This window comes from Orbicella faveolata, unplaced genomic scaffold (assembly GCF_042242905.1).
Source record: "Orbicella faveolata isolate gen_17 unplaced genomic scaffold, um_ofav_v1 contig_1, whole genome shotgun sequence".
In the NCBI taxonomy this organism is placed as follows: Eukaryota; Metazoa; Cnidaria; class Anthozoa; order Scleractinia; family Merulinidae; genus Orbicella; species Orbicella faveolata.
This window is the reverse complement of record NW_028301536.1, coordinates 20,698,075-20,716,730: the sequence shown is the minus strand read 5'-3', so window position 1 is coordinate 20,716,730 and position 18,656 is coordinate 20,698,075. Positions and strand designations below refer to the sequence as shown.

General features: G+C 36.8%; 1 protein-coding gene across 1 annotated transcript; it reads left to right on the top strand.

Annotated features, from left to right (window-relative positions):
- Positions 1–3,877: 3,877 nt before the first annotated feature.
- LOC110066298 (exocyst complex component 6B-like) lies at positions 3,878–18,424 on the top strand. Its single transcript, XM_020773518.2, has 31 exons — positions 3,878–4,066; positions 4,184–4,349; positions 5,074–5,121; positions 5,633–5,723; positions 6,055–6,100; positions 6,407–6,469; positions 6,788–6,869; positions 7,158–7,217; positions 7,978–8,043; positions 8,354–8,428; positions 8,536–8,622; positions 9,211–9,257; positions 9,805–9,858; positions 10,442–10,514; positions 10,739–10,810; positions 11,008–11,057; positions 11,303–11,350; positions 11,639–11,750; positions 11,903–11,959; positions 12,076–12,128; positions 12,314–12,378; positions 12,510–12,556; positions 12,880–12,959; positions 13,076–13,130; positions 13,406–13,478; positions 13,720–13,826; positions 14,363–14,443; positions 14,890–14,950; positions 15,750–15,823; positions 15,978–16,090; positions 16,546–18,424. Exons 1-31 carry the CDS (start codon positions 3,975–3,977, stop codon positions 16,676–16,678), a joined length of 2,331 nt encoding a protein of 776 aa, XP_020629177.2. The 5' UTR covers positions 3,878–3,974; the 3' UTR covers positions 16,679–18,424.
- Positions 18,425–18,656: the final 232 nt, after the last annotated feature.

The window sequence follows — 18,656 nt, the reverse complement described above, 5'->3', positions numbered from 1 at the left end:
ATTAATCTCGGTTATTACGTTTATTTTACAAAGTTGTGCAATTTTTCTCACTAATCAATATCAAGACGAGGCCCAATGTTTTAGATGGCTGGGGTAAAATGTAGCTTGCTCTCGTTCGGCCTGTTATAACTTGAAATAAGTAGCATTTTAGTATTGATCTAGTCACAAAATGAACAGAATGCTTTATTTTACTTGCTTCAGGCTGAAATAACGTGAAACAATTAACTCAGTTAAGTTTTGGTTTTTGATTGCATGCAGCCATAAGAGTTTCGCATGTCTTGGAAATTACCCTTGAGGTGTAAAATTCATTTTAACTTTACTACAGAAAAATAGCCATAAAAATTGATAATTGTTCGCCATTCAAAAATGCTATTGTTTGATTTTATTAGATCCAAGTATATCGTCAACGACAAACGTAAACGATGTAGTACCAAAACCCTCTTAAATGATAAAGAATATGATTTCGGTAAGACCAAGAAGAATCAATGGTGGAGTAACTGCATTCACGTTTCCCATAGCAACTCATTGAAAACTGAAAACGGTAATTTCTGAAGTTTCCTTGTTTTCCGCGTCTTTCGAACAGTCACGAGAAAACTTGTTGAAACTATTTTAACAGGCTTTAGAAATTATTATGATTGATGACTCCCGTGATTCAAGAAGATTGCCACTGAGGTGATAACAATTAGCACGTTAAACAATATTGTACAGCTTTTACCGACTCTTAGCAAGCTGCGATTCAGTTTCGAACTAAAAACTGCGATATCTTATGTTGCGACGTTATTTGAGCTGCATTCACGGAAGATTCAAAATGACATCCACTTATTGTACAGCTTTTAGGTCCTCTTAGCAAGCTCTACTTTTAGAACTGAAAACTGTGAGATCCTATGTTGGGGCGTTAGATAGGCGACAGAGTTTGAGCTTTATTTACGGAGGCTTCAAAGGGACAATCACTCATTAACTGAATTAGAGTTAATTATTTTAATTTTTAAAATGTGAATTGGTTTTGGTTTTTGAAAACCATAGTTTGATTTTTGAAAGTTGGAGTTTGTTTTACGAAAATCGTAGTTTGACTTTTTGAAAGTCACAGTTTGATTTTTTTAAAATCAAGTTTGTGAGTTTATCATTTGAAAATAGGAGTTTGATTTTCAAAAGCGGACTTTCACTTTTGAAAACGGGGCAGTTTGATTTTCATCAATTGGGGAATCGGAGCCAAGGATGTTCCCCCCAAAATACGAATTTTAAGTCAAAAGTCTGGTAACGACGCTTTTTCGGCAAAACACATCCTGGGACGAGTGGGACCTGGAAATTTTCGAAACCCCTTCGGAACGACCCCCGAAATGTATAGACGCTCTCGGATATGATCGGGTCTTCTTCGAAAATCCAAGCACTCCCGGGACAACCCTTCACGCTTGTAAGACGGAAAAAATAACAGGTATACGTACGAAACCAAAACTGTAGTATGAATGAAACTAAAAGGAAATGTAAATTACACTAAAAACAAATGAAAGAAATTTTTAAGCTGATTTAAATCTTTCTTCTTGCTTTAGTTAACACGAAAAAAATTCTTGAGCAATGTCAAAGCTCCATGTGTTGGAAGGTTTGGAACACTTTGTAGAGTGAGGTCAATAATGGGTACATTTATCTTGATTTATATTTCTGAATGAGAAGTAACTTGTCGGCATTTTTAAAAAATAATTTCGGAGAAAATTATTATTGGTCACCTGATTTTTATCATGGTTTTGCAAATTTTTGTAAAAAAAGACTTCAATGGAATTCATGTAAAATACCTGTTCAAATATTCTGGGTTTTTCATGTACATAATGGCATGATGTGCAAGCCGTGTAATAGTTTCAAATTATGCTGGTGCATCAAACAAGAATAACTTAGCATAATGCTGTCTACTCTGCAAAGATTACATATTAGTTTAGGGGCAAAGAAGACCTGAATGGGATAAAAGTAGGGCTGCCAATAAGGGCTGTAATCTGTAACACCTGTTATGGCTGAGTATGCTTGATGGACCCTTGCTGTTATGGGTGGACTTGCCTGTAGTTAATACAGTTCACCCACAAAGAAACAAGTTTGCTATGGGTGTCAAGACTACAGATGAATCACAACTTCATGAAAGCCCTGAATAGGCATACATAATTTGATGTTAGCTGTATAGCATTGTTTGTCTTGCAAGGAAGGAATTTAGTCTACACCACTTAAAGTCTCAAACCCCTGGGCAGTGTTGAAATTGTATTTCATTTTGGTACAGTTCTAAACAGGGTGACATTATGGTTTGCACTTTTGGGCAATTTTTTTATCCCATAGTTTGATAATTTTAGTCTTGAACTGCAGTTTCTTTTTGTCTAAATCTGCAAGGTGCATTTTGTTTTCATTTTGGTCAGCAATAATCCACCCCTTGGTAAGAAAAAAAACTTATCCTTTGCAGTTTTCCAACCCATTTCATGCTTCTGGTCATTTCAGAAACAAACTGATATGGCATCATTCCATCACAAGTCACAATATCTCACAGTTACAAACAGTACTAAATGATTCTGCAGAGTACTTGTTAATCTACAATAAAAGTTGTCCCTTTGATCGATGTGCAAGATATTATGGTATTTGCTAGGTTTTATGTGTGATGTTTGCTCAATTTTTCTTGTGAGATTGGGATGGCAAGTACTGTCAAAATTAGGTTTCCATCATTAGACTTGTTCAGTTAAGTATACATCCAGTTAAAAGATAGCCCAAACAGACTGATACCACTACCATTCCCAGCAATGGGAACACTTAAAAGTTACCTGCATTTAATTAAGGAAATAAATTAAGCTTACATTAGTACATCCTTTTGCAAATGACAATACAAACATTATGGGCACACTCAAGGAAAAAATGAAAAGGAGTTTAATAGATGAAAATTTGGGTTAGTATTTTTGGGATTCATGTTCTGGAAATTCTTTGCGAGTATCAAGTATTGAAATGTTGTGGTGTACAGTGGAACCATGCCTAATGACTGCCTCTTCATATGACCACATTGTTATTACAGCCAATTTTTTGCCTGATCAAAATGTCTAGTTTGTTATTTTTGTCAGTTTTGGAAGCTGATTAATAGGGCCACCCTGTTAGTAAGCCTACAACTTTATGGTCCGGAGGTGGTCGTAGAGCTTCCCTGTATTTGTTTCACCCCACTCCCCCTATCTCCCAACCCTCCATCCTGGCCACTTGGACGCAGTAAAAGAGTAAAAGTTGGCAGTGAGCGGTCCCATAGCAAGTACTGCCACTCTAAAATTCCAGCTGATGAGCCGCATCACAAACAAAGTAGTCTTCTTGATTTCTAAGCCAATGTGTTCTGACGCTGTCGACTCCGGTTCTTGTCTCGAGTTGACTTGGTCAATATTTACCGCAGTTGCATCATACAGCACACACAAGATCACTAAAAGATGCACAAAGAGTTTTTTCCTTGAATGTCAGCGGAAGGTGATAAGCACCGTCCAGAAAAATCCGTGTCCAGTTTAAATGTTGAATCCCATTTCCCTCATACACTTTTTATGTGCTTCGATCAATTCGCCACAATTTTCTTCACCACGTTCGACGATGCACGCGTCACGTACTTTCTTCGTTTCTGGACAAGCACAGCAAGGCCTTAACTTCTTCTTATCCTCTACTTTGGGCTTTTCTTCTAGCGGTGCAGCGACTGAAGCACTAACAGCTTTTCCTGACATTGGGCTCGAACGTCAATGCCTTCAAAACGTTAAGATATAACAAGGAAATTCTGATCTTACAGTTTCGAGGGAAAATTATGTAAGATATGGTGAAGTTTGTTCCCAGGGTACTTGGATATTTCGCGAAAACGAGGCGGCCACAGGAAACAGCTGTCACGCATGCTCAAACATGCCCAGATTTCTATTCAAGATGGCGGATGTCTTAGTCCGTGTTCTCTTGCAGACAAAAATAACGTGACCTTGAACAGGCAGGTATATTAAACTGCGATGGCTACGGAGCCAACGGTATCTAGCTCTCATGTTGAACACCTCTTGGCGGAGATTGAATCAAGTGACGGTCTCCTCGGACCAACGTTAAGGTGCGTAGATTGAAGCTTATCAACAGTCTTGTCACATACAGATCACTTGTACTAGGTGGAGGAAGTTTCATCTGCTGTATTATTATGCTTCATGTTCCGTCTCCAAAACTGTTTTAGAGCCGTGTATGATGGAGAGCAACACACTGAATTTATGGACAAGCTGGAGGAACGAATACGAGTTCATGACAAGGACATCGAACGGATGTGCAACTACCACTATCAAGGTTTCATCGAGTCTGTAAATGAATTGCTCAAAGTGCGTGGAGAAGCTCGAAAACTCAAGGTATTTTAATTTACTGCTATCCCATTAAGTGTATCTTAAAACATGATTCTGTTCTACAATTTTTGATCGTGGTTGTACATGTTTTGATTCGCACCCTCCAGGTGCTTGTACATTGCATGTAACTTTCGATATAATTTTATTGTCGTGTCCTTGTGAACGAATTAATTATCCTTGTGTCTTAAGGACGCCCATGCTGTATTTTTGAGGCGTTGAATTGTTTTGTGTTAGGATAGGCAGCTCTGCAGAGAACAAAAAATTGTTAATTTGCTAATTTCATATTTAGGAACACCTTAAAGAATTTAACACATTCCTTTACATGAGGTGACAGTTCTCACTCATTGCTGTGACATGTAGCCCTCCAATTATCCTAACAGTAAACAAAATAAAGAAATTTGTAGTTAATTGAACAAAATATGTTTGATATGTATTGTATATAATTTAGTTAATGCGGCGTCCTTTGTATGTGTGTTGTGGTGCAATATTTCCCTTGGTACAATTTGGTTTTTTCCTTTGTTTCATATACATTAAATTATATTACAAAGGAACAGAAGATACCAAATTGTATCAAGGATAAAACACAACATACATACATGTAATTTCTTAGTTTTTATTTAATTAGCTGATAATTTATTACTTAATAGTGAGAGCAATAATTTCTAGTGACAATGTTGTACTTCACAACAAGTGTTAAAAATACTGCAACTTTCATTTATTTGCATATCAGATCAAAGTAAAGGAAGTGAATGAATCCATGCAAGAATCAGGACGCGAGGTCTGTGAATATATAAATAAACTGGTGACTAAATTTTGTGTTGGCCCAAGTTTTCCAGGAGGAAATAGCCTTCTGAGTTTATACTGACAACAGGTTAAAACTGTTGTTTGACTGTATTATAAGCCTGGACAAATTCTGACATATAAATTATATATTATAATGTGATATTATTTGACTAACAAAGACAGATTGAAACTTACTAGAGCCGACCAGTGACTGCTGACAAACTTTATACTAGTCTTTTAGCCAATGCCATCATTGCTAAACTGACCAACCGCTTTCAACGCACCAGACTTACAACATCATCGACTGACAAACACTTTTTACTTGACTCTGAAGATGTCTTCTGCTCTAGTTGTTGAAACGTTAATCGCTAACAACAGTTCATTTCAAAACTACTCTCACCAGGACAATCACACAAGGTGAACATTATATTAGTAATTTAACATTTGTTAAAAAACTTCATAGGATTTGGTTATAGTCATATTAACAGTTGGTTTGCTTTTGATAGCTTACAAGCAAGTGTGAAAATTTGATACACTGCCGTACAACTCAAAGAAACATTGTATCAGCCATAGAAACCCTCAGCCTTTGTTTACCAGGTAAACAATTTGGAAGAATATTCCTGTGCATAAAGATGTGTTAGGTTGGGTTTGGCCATTGGCATGTGATGTCAGATACTATACCCCGGCCAAATGGGCTAGATAATAATTATGAGCTCCAAACATTTCTATGAGGTGAAATGTGGATAGATGTGGCTTTGTGAGATCATGATAACTTACCTTTTGAGTGACATTGTGTATGTGTATGACCTTGCATTAGAGTGTTTAGTGTTTTACATTTGTTTGTTCTTTGTTTATATAGATTTATATAAAGGGTAAAAATCCTTCAGAAGGAAGAGTTAAACGCAGTGTTATTTTTTTCATCTTGTAGTCCTAGAGATGTACGCAAAACTAAAAGACCAGATGAAAAACAGAAGGTCAGCTCCTTTTATTTTTTTTTTCTTGCCAATGTGGTCTAAATTCTTTTGGAATGATAATGTTGTGGGCAATTTTTCTTTTGTATAGGTACTGCAGACATGTACATTGTTTATGTGTGTTGTCTTAAAATCTTGTGATTGATTAGTATTACATACAGTGTACTTGGTTTCATGGTTTTGTTAATGTACATGTTGTAGTCTGTTTAGAACTGTTTTGCAGTTTGCATTGTGAATGTGATTCAATCTTGATACTTAATGTTGGCAGGAACATTGAAAGCATGTACATGTGCTTTGGATTTTTCACAGGTACTACCCAGCTTTAAAAACTCTGGAGCAGCTTGAACACACATATCTTCCCCAGATAAAAAGGTACTTCCAGTGTTTAGCAAGGACAGTTCAGTAATTATTTGCATTCATTTTGACATGACTGGTTTATTATGATAGTACAGTATCATATGTTATGGATCTGATTCCCTGCCTTCATTATAGGTTTTAAAGTGTGTGTTCATGCCTAGTGAGCAATTGTGACAGTGCTTATCTTCAGTTTCCCTAGCATGAAGTGACTACATGTCAAAGAATTTTTACTCCTTCCTGAATGGGATCCCCCTGTAGACTCTCTATGGCATGGCTACCCCAGTATTTAATTCACTGGTACCTATTTATGTACACCTCTGGTTTGATTGACAGATTCAGATTTGCAGAGATCATGCAGGAAAGTATCCCTGTTCTAAGAAAACACATCAAAGAAGCTTCAATGGCTGACCTAAGGGTGAGAATTATTTTTACTGGTTGGTTGTACTGGCTATTAGTATCGTCAACGCTGGCTCTATTGGATACACACTAATTTACATCATGCACTTTATTTAGCAATATTATGTGTGTTACGTGTAGAGGGGAGTGGTGCATGGTGGAAATTTGAGAATTCTTATCTTCTCCACAAACAGAATCTGATCATGAGTACTGGTTAAACATTGTATATTGTGTACTTTTGGACAAATTTTATTTTATTTTTTTGCAATAGCTAGTGGATAATATTATACAGCTCTTTTTCCCATAGGATTTTCTTGAGAAAATCAGAAAGGTTTCTGAGAAGTTGGGTTCAATAGCAATGAAGCAGGTTAGTTTCAAATTTAGTGCTTGGCATCAATATTTACATGTACCTGTTTATTGGTTTGGATGAAACCACATGAACATGTACTATAGACATGGCACGACTCAAGATTTCATTCTTTACCAAGTGAAATGCGATGGTTTATCAGGTAGCAGTAGCAGTAGCAGTAGCAGTAGCAGTAGCCGTAGCCGTAGCCGTAGCCGTAGCCGTAGCCGTAGCCGTAGCCGTAGCCGTAGCCGTAGCCGTAGCCGTAGCCGTAGCCGTAGCCGTAGCCGTAGCCGTAGCCGTAGCCGTAGCCGTAGCCGTAGCCGTAGCCGTAGCCGTAGCCGTAGCCGTAGCCGTAGCCGTAGCCGTAGCCGTAGCCGTAGCCGTAGCCGTAGCCGTAGCCGTAGCCGTAGCCGTAGCCGTAGCCGTAGCCGTAGCCGTAGCCGTAGCAGTAGCAGTAGCAGTAGCAGTAGGAGTAGTAGTAGTAGTAGTAGTAGTAGCAGTAGTAGTAGTAGTAGTAGTAACTTTATTAGTCACTCAATTTAAAATGGTTTTTAGTAACCAATTACTATTGAAGTGAAAGATGTAAAAGGCCTTGCCAGCTGGACAGCAAAGATTTGTACAACTGGTTCTGAGCTCAATTTTTGATTGAAGGACTTGCCAGTCCTCCCTTTTCAATTTGAAAAGTGGTACAGCATGAGAACTTGTGGCAGTGAAGTCAGTGTGCTTCTGTTGAGATTGTGGAGTTTGAATTATGAAAATTATTTTTATTGTTGCCCAGGCAATACAAAAGAACAACCTAACACTGATGCATGGAGTTGGTTTGAAGAAGAAAGGAGAGGATGAAGTAAGTCCATAGGTGTTCATTATAATAAGTCACTTTGAGCCTTACAAATGCTATCAGTTTAAATTAACCATCTCAGTGAATGTGCTTTTGATCTCCTATCATTGAGCCATGGTCCAGACAAATTATTTTGAGGAGTTAAGGGAGCAGTAGTCCTTTCAAACTGTTTATTGCCTCTTTCACAGTGTATGTAAGTAAGTAAATCAAGTGCCCAGGCAAAGCTCACTGGTCTTGTTGCTGCATTTCAGTACTTTATACATTCATGGGTTAATGTTATAAGTAGAGTGATTCATATATGCATTTCCATTTCTAGGAGTTGGACAAATCTGCTCAGGATTTGGTGGATTTTTCTCCAGTCTACAAGTGTTTATACATTTTCACTGTTGTTGTAAGTTGCTGAGATAAGTCAGTTTACAATTTTTTGACAACGTGAGGTGAAACTAATTATGCTGTGAAACTAATTACTAACACATGTATTTGTATTTAATTTTATAGGGAGAAAGAGAAACCTTTGATAACTACTACAGGAAACAAAGAAGAAAACAAGCTCGACTTGCGATGGAACTCAGTCATGGAATTAGAGTAGGTGTTCATCAGACAGCAACTGTGTTTTAAAACATTAATGAAAACTGAACTGATATATTAGAAAGAAGAAATGTTCTATGTTATTTGTTTCATCATTTGTTTCCATTGGCCTGAAAACCCCATTGGGAGAGTGGTCAATTACATGTAAGAGATTTATTTAATATTTAACTCAGTCTGGATGTAATCTCTTTGAGATCATAGGTCATAATTGATATTAAAAATACAGAAAAAATTTCTGACTTTTCTTACTACTTGCCTGGCAAATGGTATATTACATGTACTTCAGTCAGGCAAAGTATAATGTAGAAATAAAAAACTTTACAGACATCATAGCAGGCTCACTTTTTCACTGCCCTGACTTAAATTAACTCGGTTTGCTTGTCAACTTGCTTTTGTGGCTTTGCCATCCATGTGTGTGACCGAAGCATGGGTGGCCCAAAGGAGAATCTTGTCAAACTAGAAGAAATGTTTTGTATTGTATTCTCAATTGGATCAATCAACCATCACTTACTAAATCAACAGGAAGTTCTGGAAGAATTACTATTAACCATAATCAATAGTTATTAAGTCCATGTTTTTTAACAGGATGGAGGCCTTGAGGTCTACAGATCTTATTTTCATCAAATTGTAGGGTGAGCAAATTAATGGTTAATTTTTTTTTAGTTATGCACAGACAGCTCCAGCAATTTGCTTTATTTTATTACACGTTTTACTGACTTGCAAGCTGTATTCCAAACCAAAGCCACACCAGCTCAGAAAAGTTTGTACTAAACCAGCTGCAAAGAGGAATATCATTACTGAGCCAGTCCTTAATATTTAATATGTTTTAGTTAATGTTTGATCTCAGTTAATTTAAGATTTCAACTATGTTTGGCTTGTTTCATTTGAGTTAGTTATTTTGTTTTTCAATTTACCCCTTGTCTATAATAATTACTGATGAGGGAAAAATTGGAAAAAAAGTTAACAAACCAGCAGAAAATGAGCTGCTTATAGTTGAAATCAAGTAAACTGTGATAAATAATTAATTACTACATAATTATATTGCCTTATGTTACAGCTGAAATTAGTTGAAATCAAGTAAACAGTGATAAATAATCATTACAACATAATTATATTGCCTTATGTTGCAGCTGCATTGACAAATGAATTAAAAAATTATTTTTATTTCCTTGTGTCAAGGTTTTTTGTTGTTGAGGATATAATTCTGCATACAACCAAGGGTTTAGTAACAAGGTATCACACCCTTATTAATATATTTATATTTACTCAATCTGTTGACAGAAAAATACCATTGTCCACAACACTGACATATTAGGAATAAGAAGCTTTTGGGGCTTAAGTTCCGAGGAGGATACTTTTCTGACCTGCAGGCTGTTATTTGCGTAGTGTTGTTCTCCATAATTCAGTGTTGTGGTGTGACAAACTGCAATTAAAAATTTTTCATCTTGCCAGATTCAAAGTAAGCAGGCAGGGGAAACAGAAATAAAGAAAAACCTTGTCAGGTTTAGATTTGCAAATCGTTTCTAAAATTGGGTGGGTAAAATTTTGTGCTGGAAATTTTTGTCCTATTGTGTCAAACATAATGTCAGCAATCAAGTGCCTCTAATCTTGTGTTGTGAATATATAAACCTGGTCTGAAATTATAAAGTCCTTAACCAAGGTATGTTTTAATCATTCTTCAAGAAATGCTTTTCATGTAACAACTAACAAAACAAAAGAATTTAATTTGCTTTCTTTATCCAAGCCAATATAGAGGTAATTTCAGAGCATTTGAAGCCTTTTGATAAATTACATGATTGTACTTTTCAACTTACAGATCAACAGTTGATGACCTTTGGGAAATGGCAGCAAACAAGATTGCTCCTGTGCTCATCACATGTACACAATCGGTAAGAAGAGTTATTATTTTTGATTCCTCAGGAATCATCTAAGAGAACAGGGAGTGGACAATTTTAAAATCTTGCTCTTGCAAGGAATGTTATACTTTTCCCTGCAATGCTTGAGGTATGAATTAAATTCATACTGAGGTACAATGTATTCTGCTGTTCAAATATCACTCAATTTGTTTTAATCAAACATCACAAATTACTTAATATGCTCTGTTGTGTTGTAGAGTTACTGTGAAGAGCCTTCACTTCTCTTAAAAGTAAAAGAACTCATTGTGTGGTTTTGTCACACATTGTCGGTAAGCATTACATTTGCATGTAGATTAGAACATGTTTGTTTGTGTGGTCCAGCTGTAGTTATTATAGCTGTAGTATACAGTAGTAACCTGTCTAAGAATCTTATTATTGTGTTCTGTACATGTGTATATTTACATTGCACTTCCATTTTTTAAATTTACATTTGATGCAAATAAAAATTTTCATTTATTATTTTTAGGGTTTTGGATTTAATGTAAATAAAATTTTTGATGTCCTTCTTGAAATGAGGTGAGCTTTAAAATTGTAGTAAATTAGCCATACATATTAAAGTGGCCTTTAACAAAAGGAAATTGTACAACAGTGTAGATCTGTTATACAGTTATGCAAGAGATACTGCTCAACATGTAAGAGTTGTTTTGTCCCTGGAAACCAGGTTCAATGCCTGGCACATGAGAGTTAACCTACATGTACATTTTTCTTTCTGGAGTATATAATTATTGGAACAAGAGCTTTGAAATACTTTTTTTTACTAGGCATCAGTACAATGAAATTTTATCAAAGGACTGGGAAGCTATATTCAAGTATGTAAAGACTACTTTTAATTATTTCTTTTTTAACTAATGAACATATACAAGTCATGTACATGTATAGATGAAAAATCTCTATAGACAGAATAAAGTTGGGAAAAAGAACAAGGTTAAACCAAATGATTGTCCAAGTTTAAACAACCAGTGAAATGCTGAGAAACGTCTTTGGGGGAGCATTATACCAAATAGTAATAATTATCATAATGTATACAGACATGAGACTTTGCTGTATGCTTTTAATTGACTTGGCACATGCTGACCCTTTTGTTTTGCCCCACTAAGGAAAATTTTTGATGAAGATAATTATGCACCAATGAGCTGTCAAGATGAGAGTGAATACAATGATCTGCTGAAGGAATTTCCATTTGATGACACAGAGATACATGGAACAAAGGTGCTGACACATACAATAATTTAGTTCACATTGACTTTAACAGTGGCATTCAGGCTGAAATTCAGGCCTCCATCATTGTCAGCTGCAAATAACAGTGTAACACTGTATGCAGAATGAATGTACATTGTATGATGTAATTTTTGTCTCTGTAGGATCCTTTTCCAAGGCAGTTTCCATTTTCTGAAGGTGTGGTTAAAGTTTATCAAGAGGTACATACTGGAATTTATTCCTAAGTTGTCGTTCAAACAAGAAGTTACATTTCATTTATCATTTAACGAGTAAGACCTTCCCAGTGGGCCTTAACTTTGATTCTTTTGTTTCACAGGTCAAACACTACATAAAGTCGTGTTTAAAATTCAATGAAAACCTTAATGTCAGGTACTACAGTAAATGTGTTGCTTGTACTTGCAATCTTTTCTGAAAGCTGGTGAACCGCATCAGAGTTAGACAGTCTTGTACCACTTTGATCTTTCATAAGTTTGTTTATCTCATCTAAAGAAGCATCCCTTTAATTTGTATCATGTGAACAAGACTGAGCCCATGGTATGTAATTATTTCCCTAGTCAAACTGAAATTGGAGATTCAGTGAGGAAGTCAACAAATTTGCTGCTAACAAGAACACTGAATGGTGGGTTTTTCGTAGAGGACTATTTTGTTTATTGTATCTGATCAAAATTATGGCATCAGTAATGAAAAGCTGAAAATAAATAAGACTAACCATGCCATTCAGCATCAAATTTTAATTTGTTCCTGGTTTAGGTTGCATCACATCCATTATTAGAAGACCAACAATGTCAATTCCACAGGTTTGTCTATCTTTCTTAATTAATTTGTATTTATTATTGTTTAGATTAATTTCCTTTTTGGTTAAAAGAATCTGATGTTTGAACCTTAGCTTTGTCAGTACAATAAGCTATTTCCGAATTACCTTAAGCCTCTTTCTCAAAGCGAGTCTTGCTGCCCATCCTCTCGTATAAAAATGAGATTTCATTCACATGCGAATTAAATTCATTTTCACATGAATGGTTGTGCAACGGGCCTCACTTTGATAGAGACTCTTGGGGCAACTTGGAAATGGGTTTTTGCAGTAATAATGTCTTATCTTTTTAAAACTATTTCTTTCAATCAGCTCGTTCAAATGTCCATCAACACAGTTCATTTAGAGGCGGCCTGTGTTCATCTTGAAGAGTATGTTACTATTGTGACAGGGTGAGGAGATCTTTTTGACGGAAATTGCTTTTCTTAGCTACAAATTGACCACCACCGCGACATGTAACAACAATACCAATGTTATAACGACCTGCTATGGTTCTTTTTAATCTTAGCACTTCCAATGAAGGGATAAACGTTTCTCGGGTTTATGGTTTGTCGTCATTCAAGGTGAGTGCGGTTATTACCCGTAAAATATCGGTACCAGTTAAATTCTATTTAATCCGCTGAGGTGTTATTTCGTTTTAAGGACTTTTCAAAGGGCGTCAAGGAGGGGAGGGGGTGGTGGTGGGTAGAGAGGCGAGCTGTACTGGAAAAGGTTCAGTTTTAGTCGGTAGGGGTTTGTTTCGGTTTTGCAGTAAATGAAACTGTTTGCTTTTTTTGTAATGGCTTGTTCTTTCTCATAATATGAGCTAGTGGTGTAACTAACTGGGCTATTTTACCAGGACATGAGAGCCGAGGCAGAGCAGCAAGTCTATGAGAGACTCAACATGAAAATAGAAGAATTTTTAGAATTAGGTGCGTATACAGAAAATAACTAACACTTGAAGGGTACTCGGTCTTCCCTCGATAGCTTTTATTCCTTTAACAGTAAAACGTGACGCATTCAAGGTAGTTCGTAACCTTCGGCAGCTTGTCATGCTCTCTGTGCAGGTTCTTTCTCTGTTGTTATAAACTATAACATGATGTATAAGGTTTTAGTATTATTGAAGGCATTTATTTCACTATTAAATTCATTCTCATGTTTCCTTATTTACAGCCAATTATAATTGGGTTCCGTCGAACTCCAGATCGCAAGCCAGTAGCTATCTAGTGGACCTGTTGGATTATCTCCATACCACCTTCTTAAACTTCTCTACACTCCCGGTAAGTCGCCAGGGTTTTATGGTCTCCTTTCCACCGTTTAACGGCCGTTTTAAACCTACACCTGAAGCCATACACGCAAGTCATAAACCACAGTCACCTAACACCAACGTCGAACTGCAATTTGTATGTGACAAGATCACCTGAAGCAAAGTGCTCGACCCCCGTTCATTAAAAAATAAAATTAAATAACTCTAGTTAAGTGTCAAGTGTATTTAGCAGTGTTGTGCTTATTGGGACACTGTAAATAATTAAACTAGTATTGCAAATAGAACATAAATTGTTAAGAATCCCAAGTGGTGGGTGGCTGGCTAGTTGGCTTTTTACACAAGGCGGTCGAGGAGTTGAACCTCGGGGCTACCGAGAACTAATCCATAGATAGCGGTAGGGTGGAGGATTTGAAGCAGGGACCTCCAGATTTTAAATCCAGCGCCCTAAACCATTTAACCGCGCCGCCTCCAAACATTTGACTTGTTTTGATTATTTGGATAGTTAGGTCAGTGTACCTCATTTTACCCGTGTTATTTGACTGTTGGCAGGGTAACGTGGCACAGACGGCGTGTATGTCTTCGTGTAAATATCTAGCCACCAAGCTCAGAGAGATGTTACTGGACGACGAGGTACGAGCGTCATCTATTTAGTTAAAGGAGCTACGTTTAGCCGAAATTTCTCAAGTTCGTCGTTTGTAATCCGTGTTAATCTTCTCCATCCTTAACCATCCTTGTTCCTTTATGGTTTATTAGTTTTTCTTAAGTGCTTTTCCATCTTGGTAAACTATTATTTTCAGGTTTCCTCCCATTTAAAGACAATTTTTTTACGGGGCCAAATTAACTGACTCAAAATACCATGACTGAAGTCCTTCAAGTAAAGCCATGCAGTTATTGATTACCGCGGCACGTCCGACAGACACAGAAAGCAATCAAACCTGCACATGGCTTATCTCGATCATTCAACCTGCATTTGATGCTATTGCTTCAAGATTCGTAGAAGGTCGTGTTGGATTAGTGTAAATACTTCTGCCAATTTACCTGTTAGTAACCTTTTTGTTTTTTCTTTGTGTTTTCAGGTGAAACAGATGAACTCGAATGGTCTGGACGGGTTCAACCAGGACATTAGGAAGTGTGAAGGTATAGTTTTAGGGCCGAAGTTTAACTAGAAACCTAATCGTTTTTTGATAATTTTAAAGTAACGTCTACACGGCAGCGATCCACATAGCTGCCGTGTAGACGTTACAATCTTTACATAGGGTTCAGAGCCACCTTAAAGTTTTGTAAATTTAAGGTGGCTCTAAACCATATGTACAGAATTTTTTTAAACTTTGCCAAAAATTGCGTCTTATCATGCATATCAAAATTTGATAATATATAAAAAAATCCACCATACCGTTTTTGAATTATAAGCCCCTAAAGCTGTAATCAAGGGTAGTTTTAGCAGGTCATACAGTTGTTATGGTAACCTATTGTGTCACGAAAATGATAACAACAAGTTCACCGATGATTGAGGAGTTTTCGATACCATGATTGTAGTATCAAGTGATAAAGAATGGTTAAAACGACCCATCCAAATCTAACTGCTGGAAACTGTCTGAGCCACCTTACACGGCCATCCCCAAATTTAATACACGTAGTTCAGCTTTGTCTTGGAAAAGGCGACGACGGAAAAGAGTCCAAAATAAAAAGGGACGACTGCTAAAAACATTCAAACACACGTTGATCATGATTCCATGGTTACAAAGAAATTAGCCCGATGATAAAAAAATATTCAAAGTACACCAACCCCTTTCTAAGTGACTAGCCCCTATTAAACAGCCACCTCCTATTTCCCCGAGGGTGGCCGTTTACTAAGGGTTTGACTGTATTTGCTTTGATTCTCTTGTTGAAAAACGTTTCTAATTATGTTGACCTGTTTCTCTTCATGGCTTTTCAGAATTCGTGAATTCCAATCCTGTAGAAGGTATCAGTGACGGCACACTACAGATGACATTTCTGGAACTCAGACAGGTACCGTGTCATGACTTGCTGTACCTGAGTATTTGTTCTTTCTTGTTTCTCATTTATCCGTGCTTCTGTCTTTTACCGTGAACGCTCCTTTTTGTAGAAGATGAACTGTTTGCAGTCTAGAATGGTAAATATATCTTTTTCTGTTTATCCTTAGTTGGTAGACTTGCTGTTAAAGGCAGACTGGTCGACATATTTTGCTGATCACGGCTCCACAACAAGTAAATACAGTCGAGTCAACCCGCAAGTTGTAGCCAAACTACTTGAGAAGTAAGTGATGTGTAAATATACTGAGACTACGCGAGACGGGACGGGATGGAACGGAGCAAGCATGAGCTATGATGCACTCATCTTGTCAAATGTATTTTTAAAGTATTCTAGGTGTCGTGAGTGTTTTCAGTTTTGATTAACTCTGTCGACTGAGAAACTCGTGATTAATTTTATTTCGAAAACAAAAAAGGTCTCAATATGGCTACAGGAGTAAACTGTTTTTTGCTTTTAAAAAAGCAGCACGTGTAGATGGTCATGGAAGGGCAGTTTCCGATGTTTTTGCGTGACATACTTGCAATATCACTCTTGTTTGCAAAATTGTTTCTTTCTAGTGTGAGCAATGATTAGTCATAAGAGAACTGTGGCAGTCTTTTTTTCTTTTTTTGTAGAGTTTTTTTTCTCTTTAACTTTGTTACGTCTCTTTAATCTGAGCTACAAATCTTTCTTTATTGTAGGATGATGGACACAGGAAAGAAAAAAATGTTGACATTGAAAAAAGTCGACCGGGACCGCAAAAAACTCAACGAAACAATCCTGAAACGACTCAAGACCCTGGACGCAGATTCCTCAGGAGCTTCTATCATGTGAGGAATGAGAGGGACTTAAGGATCTATCTTATCTTTAACGGGAAACATTTGTTTATTGACAATAAAAGATCTTAGATGCTCCAGTAACGCGATACAGCAGGCCAGGGAATGTTAGAAAGAACCAATTCAGTATGTTGCTACCGTAATTATGGCTGCGCGGAGCTGAGACTACAAGCACGCGCTTGAATAACTAACGTCGTAGAACTGGTGTTATGGCGAAAGGAGTTTGTGAGATTTCAACCAAAAAGGTCTGATTAGTACGGAAAAGTGTAGCTTAAAATGCAAAACTGGAAATGTTATTGTGTTAGAGGTTAGGTTGTTCTACTCAAAACTTTACTCCAACAGCTGATGTTAGCGACTGTCTGACTTGACTCACTAGATAAAGAATGATTCACGAGATAAAAATAATCAGGAACATTCCAAAAGTCAACAATGATGAGAAACTCGAAGCTAATTTCAAGTGTATATAGCAGTAATTACCTCATTCCAAAACGAAACCGACGCTCAGCAGCTGTTTTTATAACTCCCGTCAATCATAGCGACTACTAAAGAACAAAGGAATCTTTTTGGAAAAGAGGGTTATGCATACGACAAGAAGAGTTCATAATGTTACTTAGCAATATTCTGTTATTGTGGAAACCATGATTGGCGGCAGTTAGTAAGAACAGCTGTCAAATGACAAGAGCAGTTTTCAAGTGAGTTTCGAAAGTAATCAGGCAATTACCTTGGTTTCGGTAGTGGTTTTACTACAGTTTGAGATTTGATGTGAAGTCTTATTGGTAAGTAGTTGGTTTGGTTTTGGTGTTACGATACTCAACTGAAAACCGCTCTATCTCGCCGATCACAGCAAACAGTTCTAACGCAATGAACCAATCAAAACTAGAGGTAACACATGGAACCGGCGCTAAGCGCGGGAAAACGCGTAAGCGTTGATTGGCTGTGATTGGTCAGGGGTCGCGAATCCAATTTTTTTAACTCACCAATCATAAGTTTAAAGCTCACATAATTATTTTGGATAGTCAGTTAAAACTACTCTTAGAATTTCAATGATAGTTGTTTATAATTTGAACATCTCTTGTCGTGTTTAGAATTCTCCTAATGTAAATTAACTAACTTAAGCCCTGAAAGACACGCAGTCTGGCGGCATTCTCGCCAAATCAGAATGAAAAGTGGAAGAAATGAACAAGTCGAGACTTGAGCAATAGAATTTGAGTTAATATTTCCTCAGTGATTTGTTAATTTCAACAGGGATTAAGGATTTTTTTGTATATTTCTGTGGATGTTTATTTTTGGTTAGGTGTTATCAAGTTTTTCAGTTATAAGGTTTCATCCAAAATACCGCATCCTCTCTAAATCTTCAAGCTTTCCTTTGGACTCGCTATTTTTCATTCCAGGAGTTTCTTGATGTAGCCGAGTGGTTCAAATTAAGTGGATGGTTAATTAAATGTGCCTCCTAAGAAAAAAATATTTGACAGGAAATTTTTCAGTATGGTGGCCAAGAATGGACGTCGTACAAATATTTGGCACCAGATATCTTTCTGTATTTGGGTTTAAAAAACCTGCAAATTGAGTTAATTTCGCAATTCAGATTTTAGCGATTTTTGTACGAAAATTTTATAAGTTTAAAAATATTGAATTGTGTACATACTATTCACATGTCAAATCATTTAGGTTAAAATGTTATCCGGCAATGTAAAATTATTAGGCTATTATGAATTAAAGGTTTCTCTTAAGTATCGTTTTGATAGATGACTGGGATGTCTATATTGTTTCCAAAGGGAGGAAAACATAGAAAGTTACCAAGACGCGTAAGGTTTGTGCCAGTCACAGAAAATTTCCAGTTGCCACTAGCCTCTTCCACTTCAGTTATTCTCGCTACTGTGTTTAGTAGCGTGAAATGGCCAAGAAGCCCGGTAAACATCAAAGAAGCAACCAAACAGGCTAAGGTTTATGTTGGAAGGTCCTTGATCCTGCACATC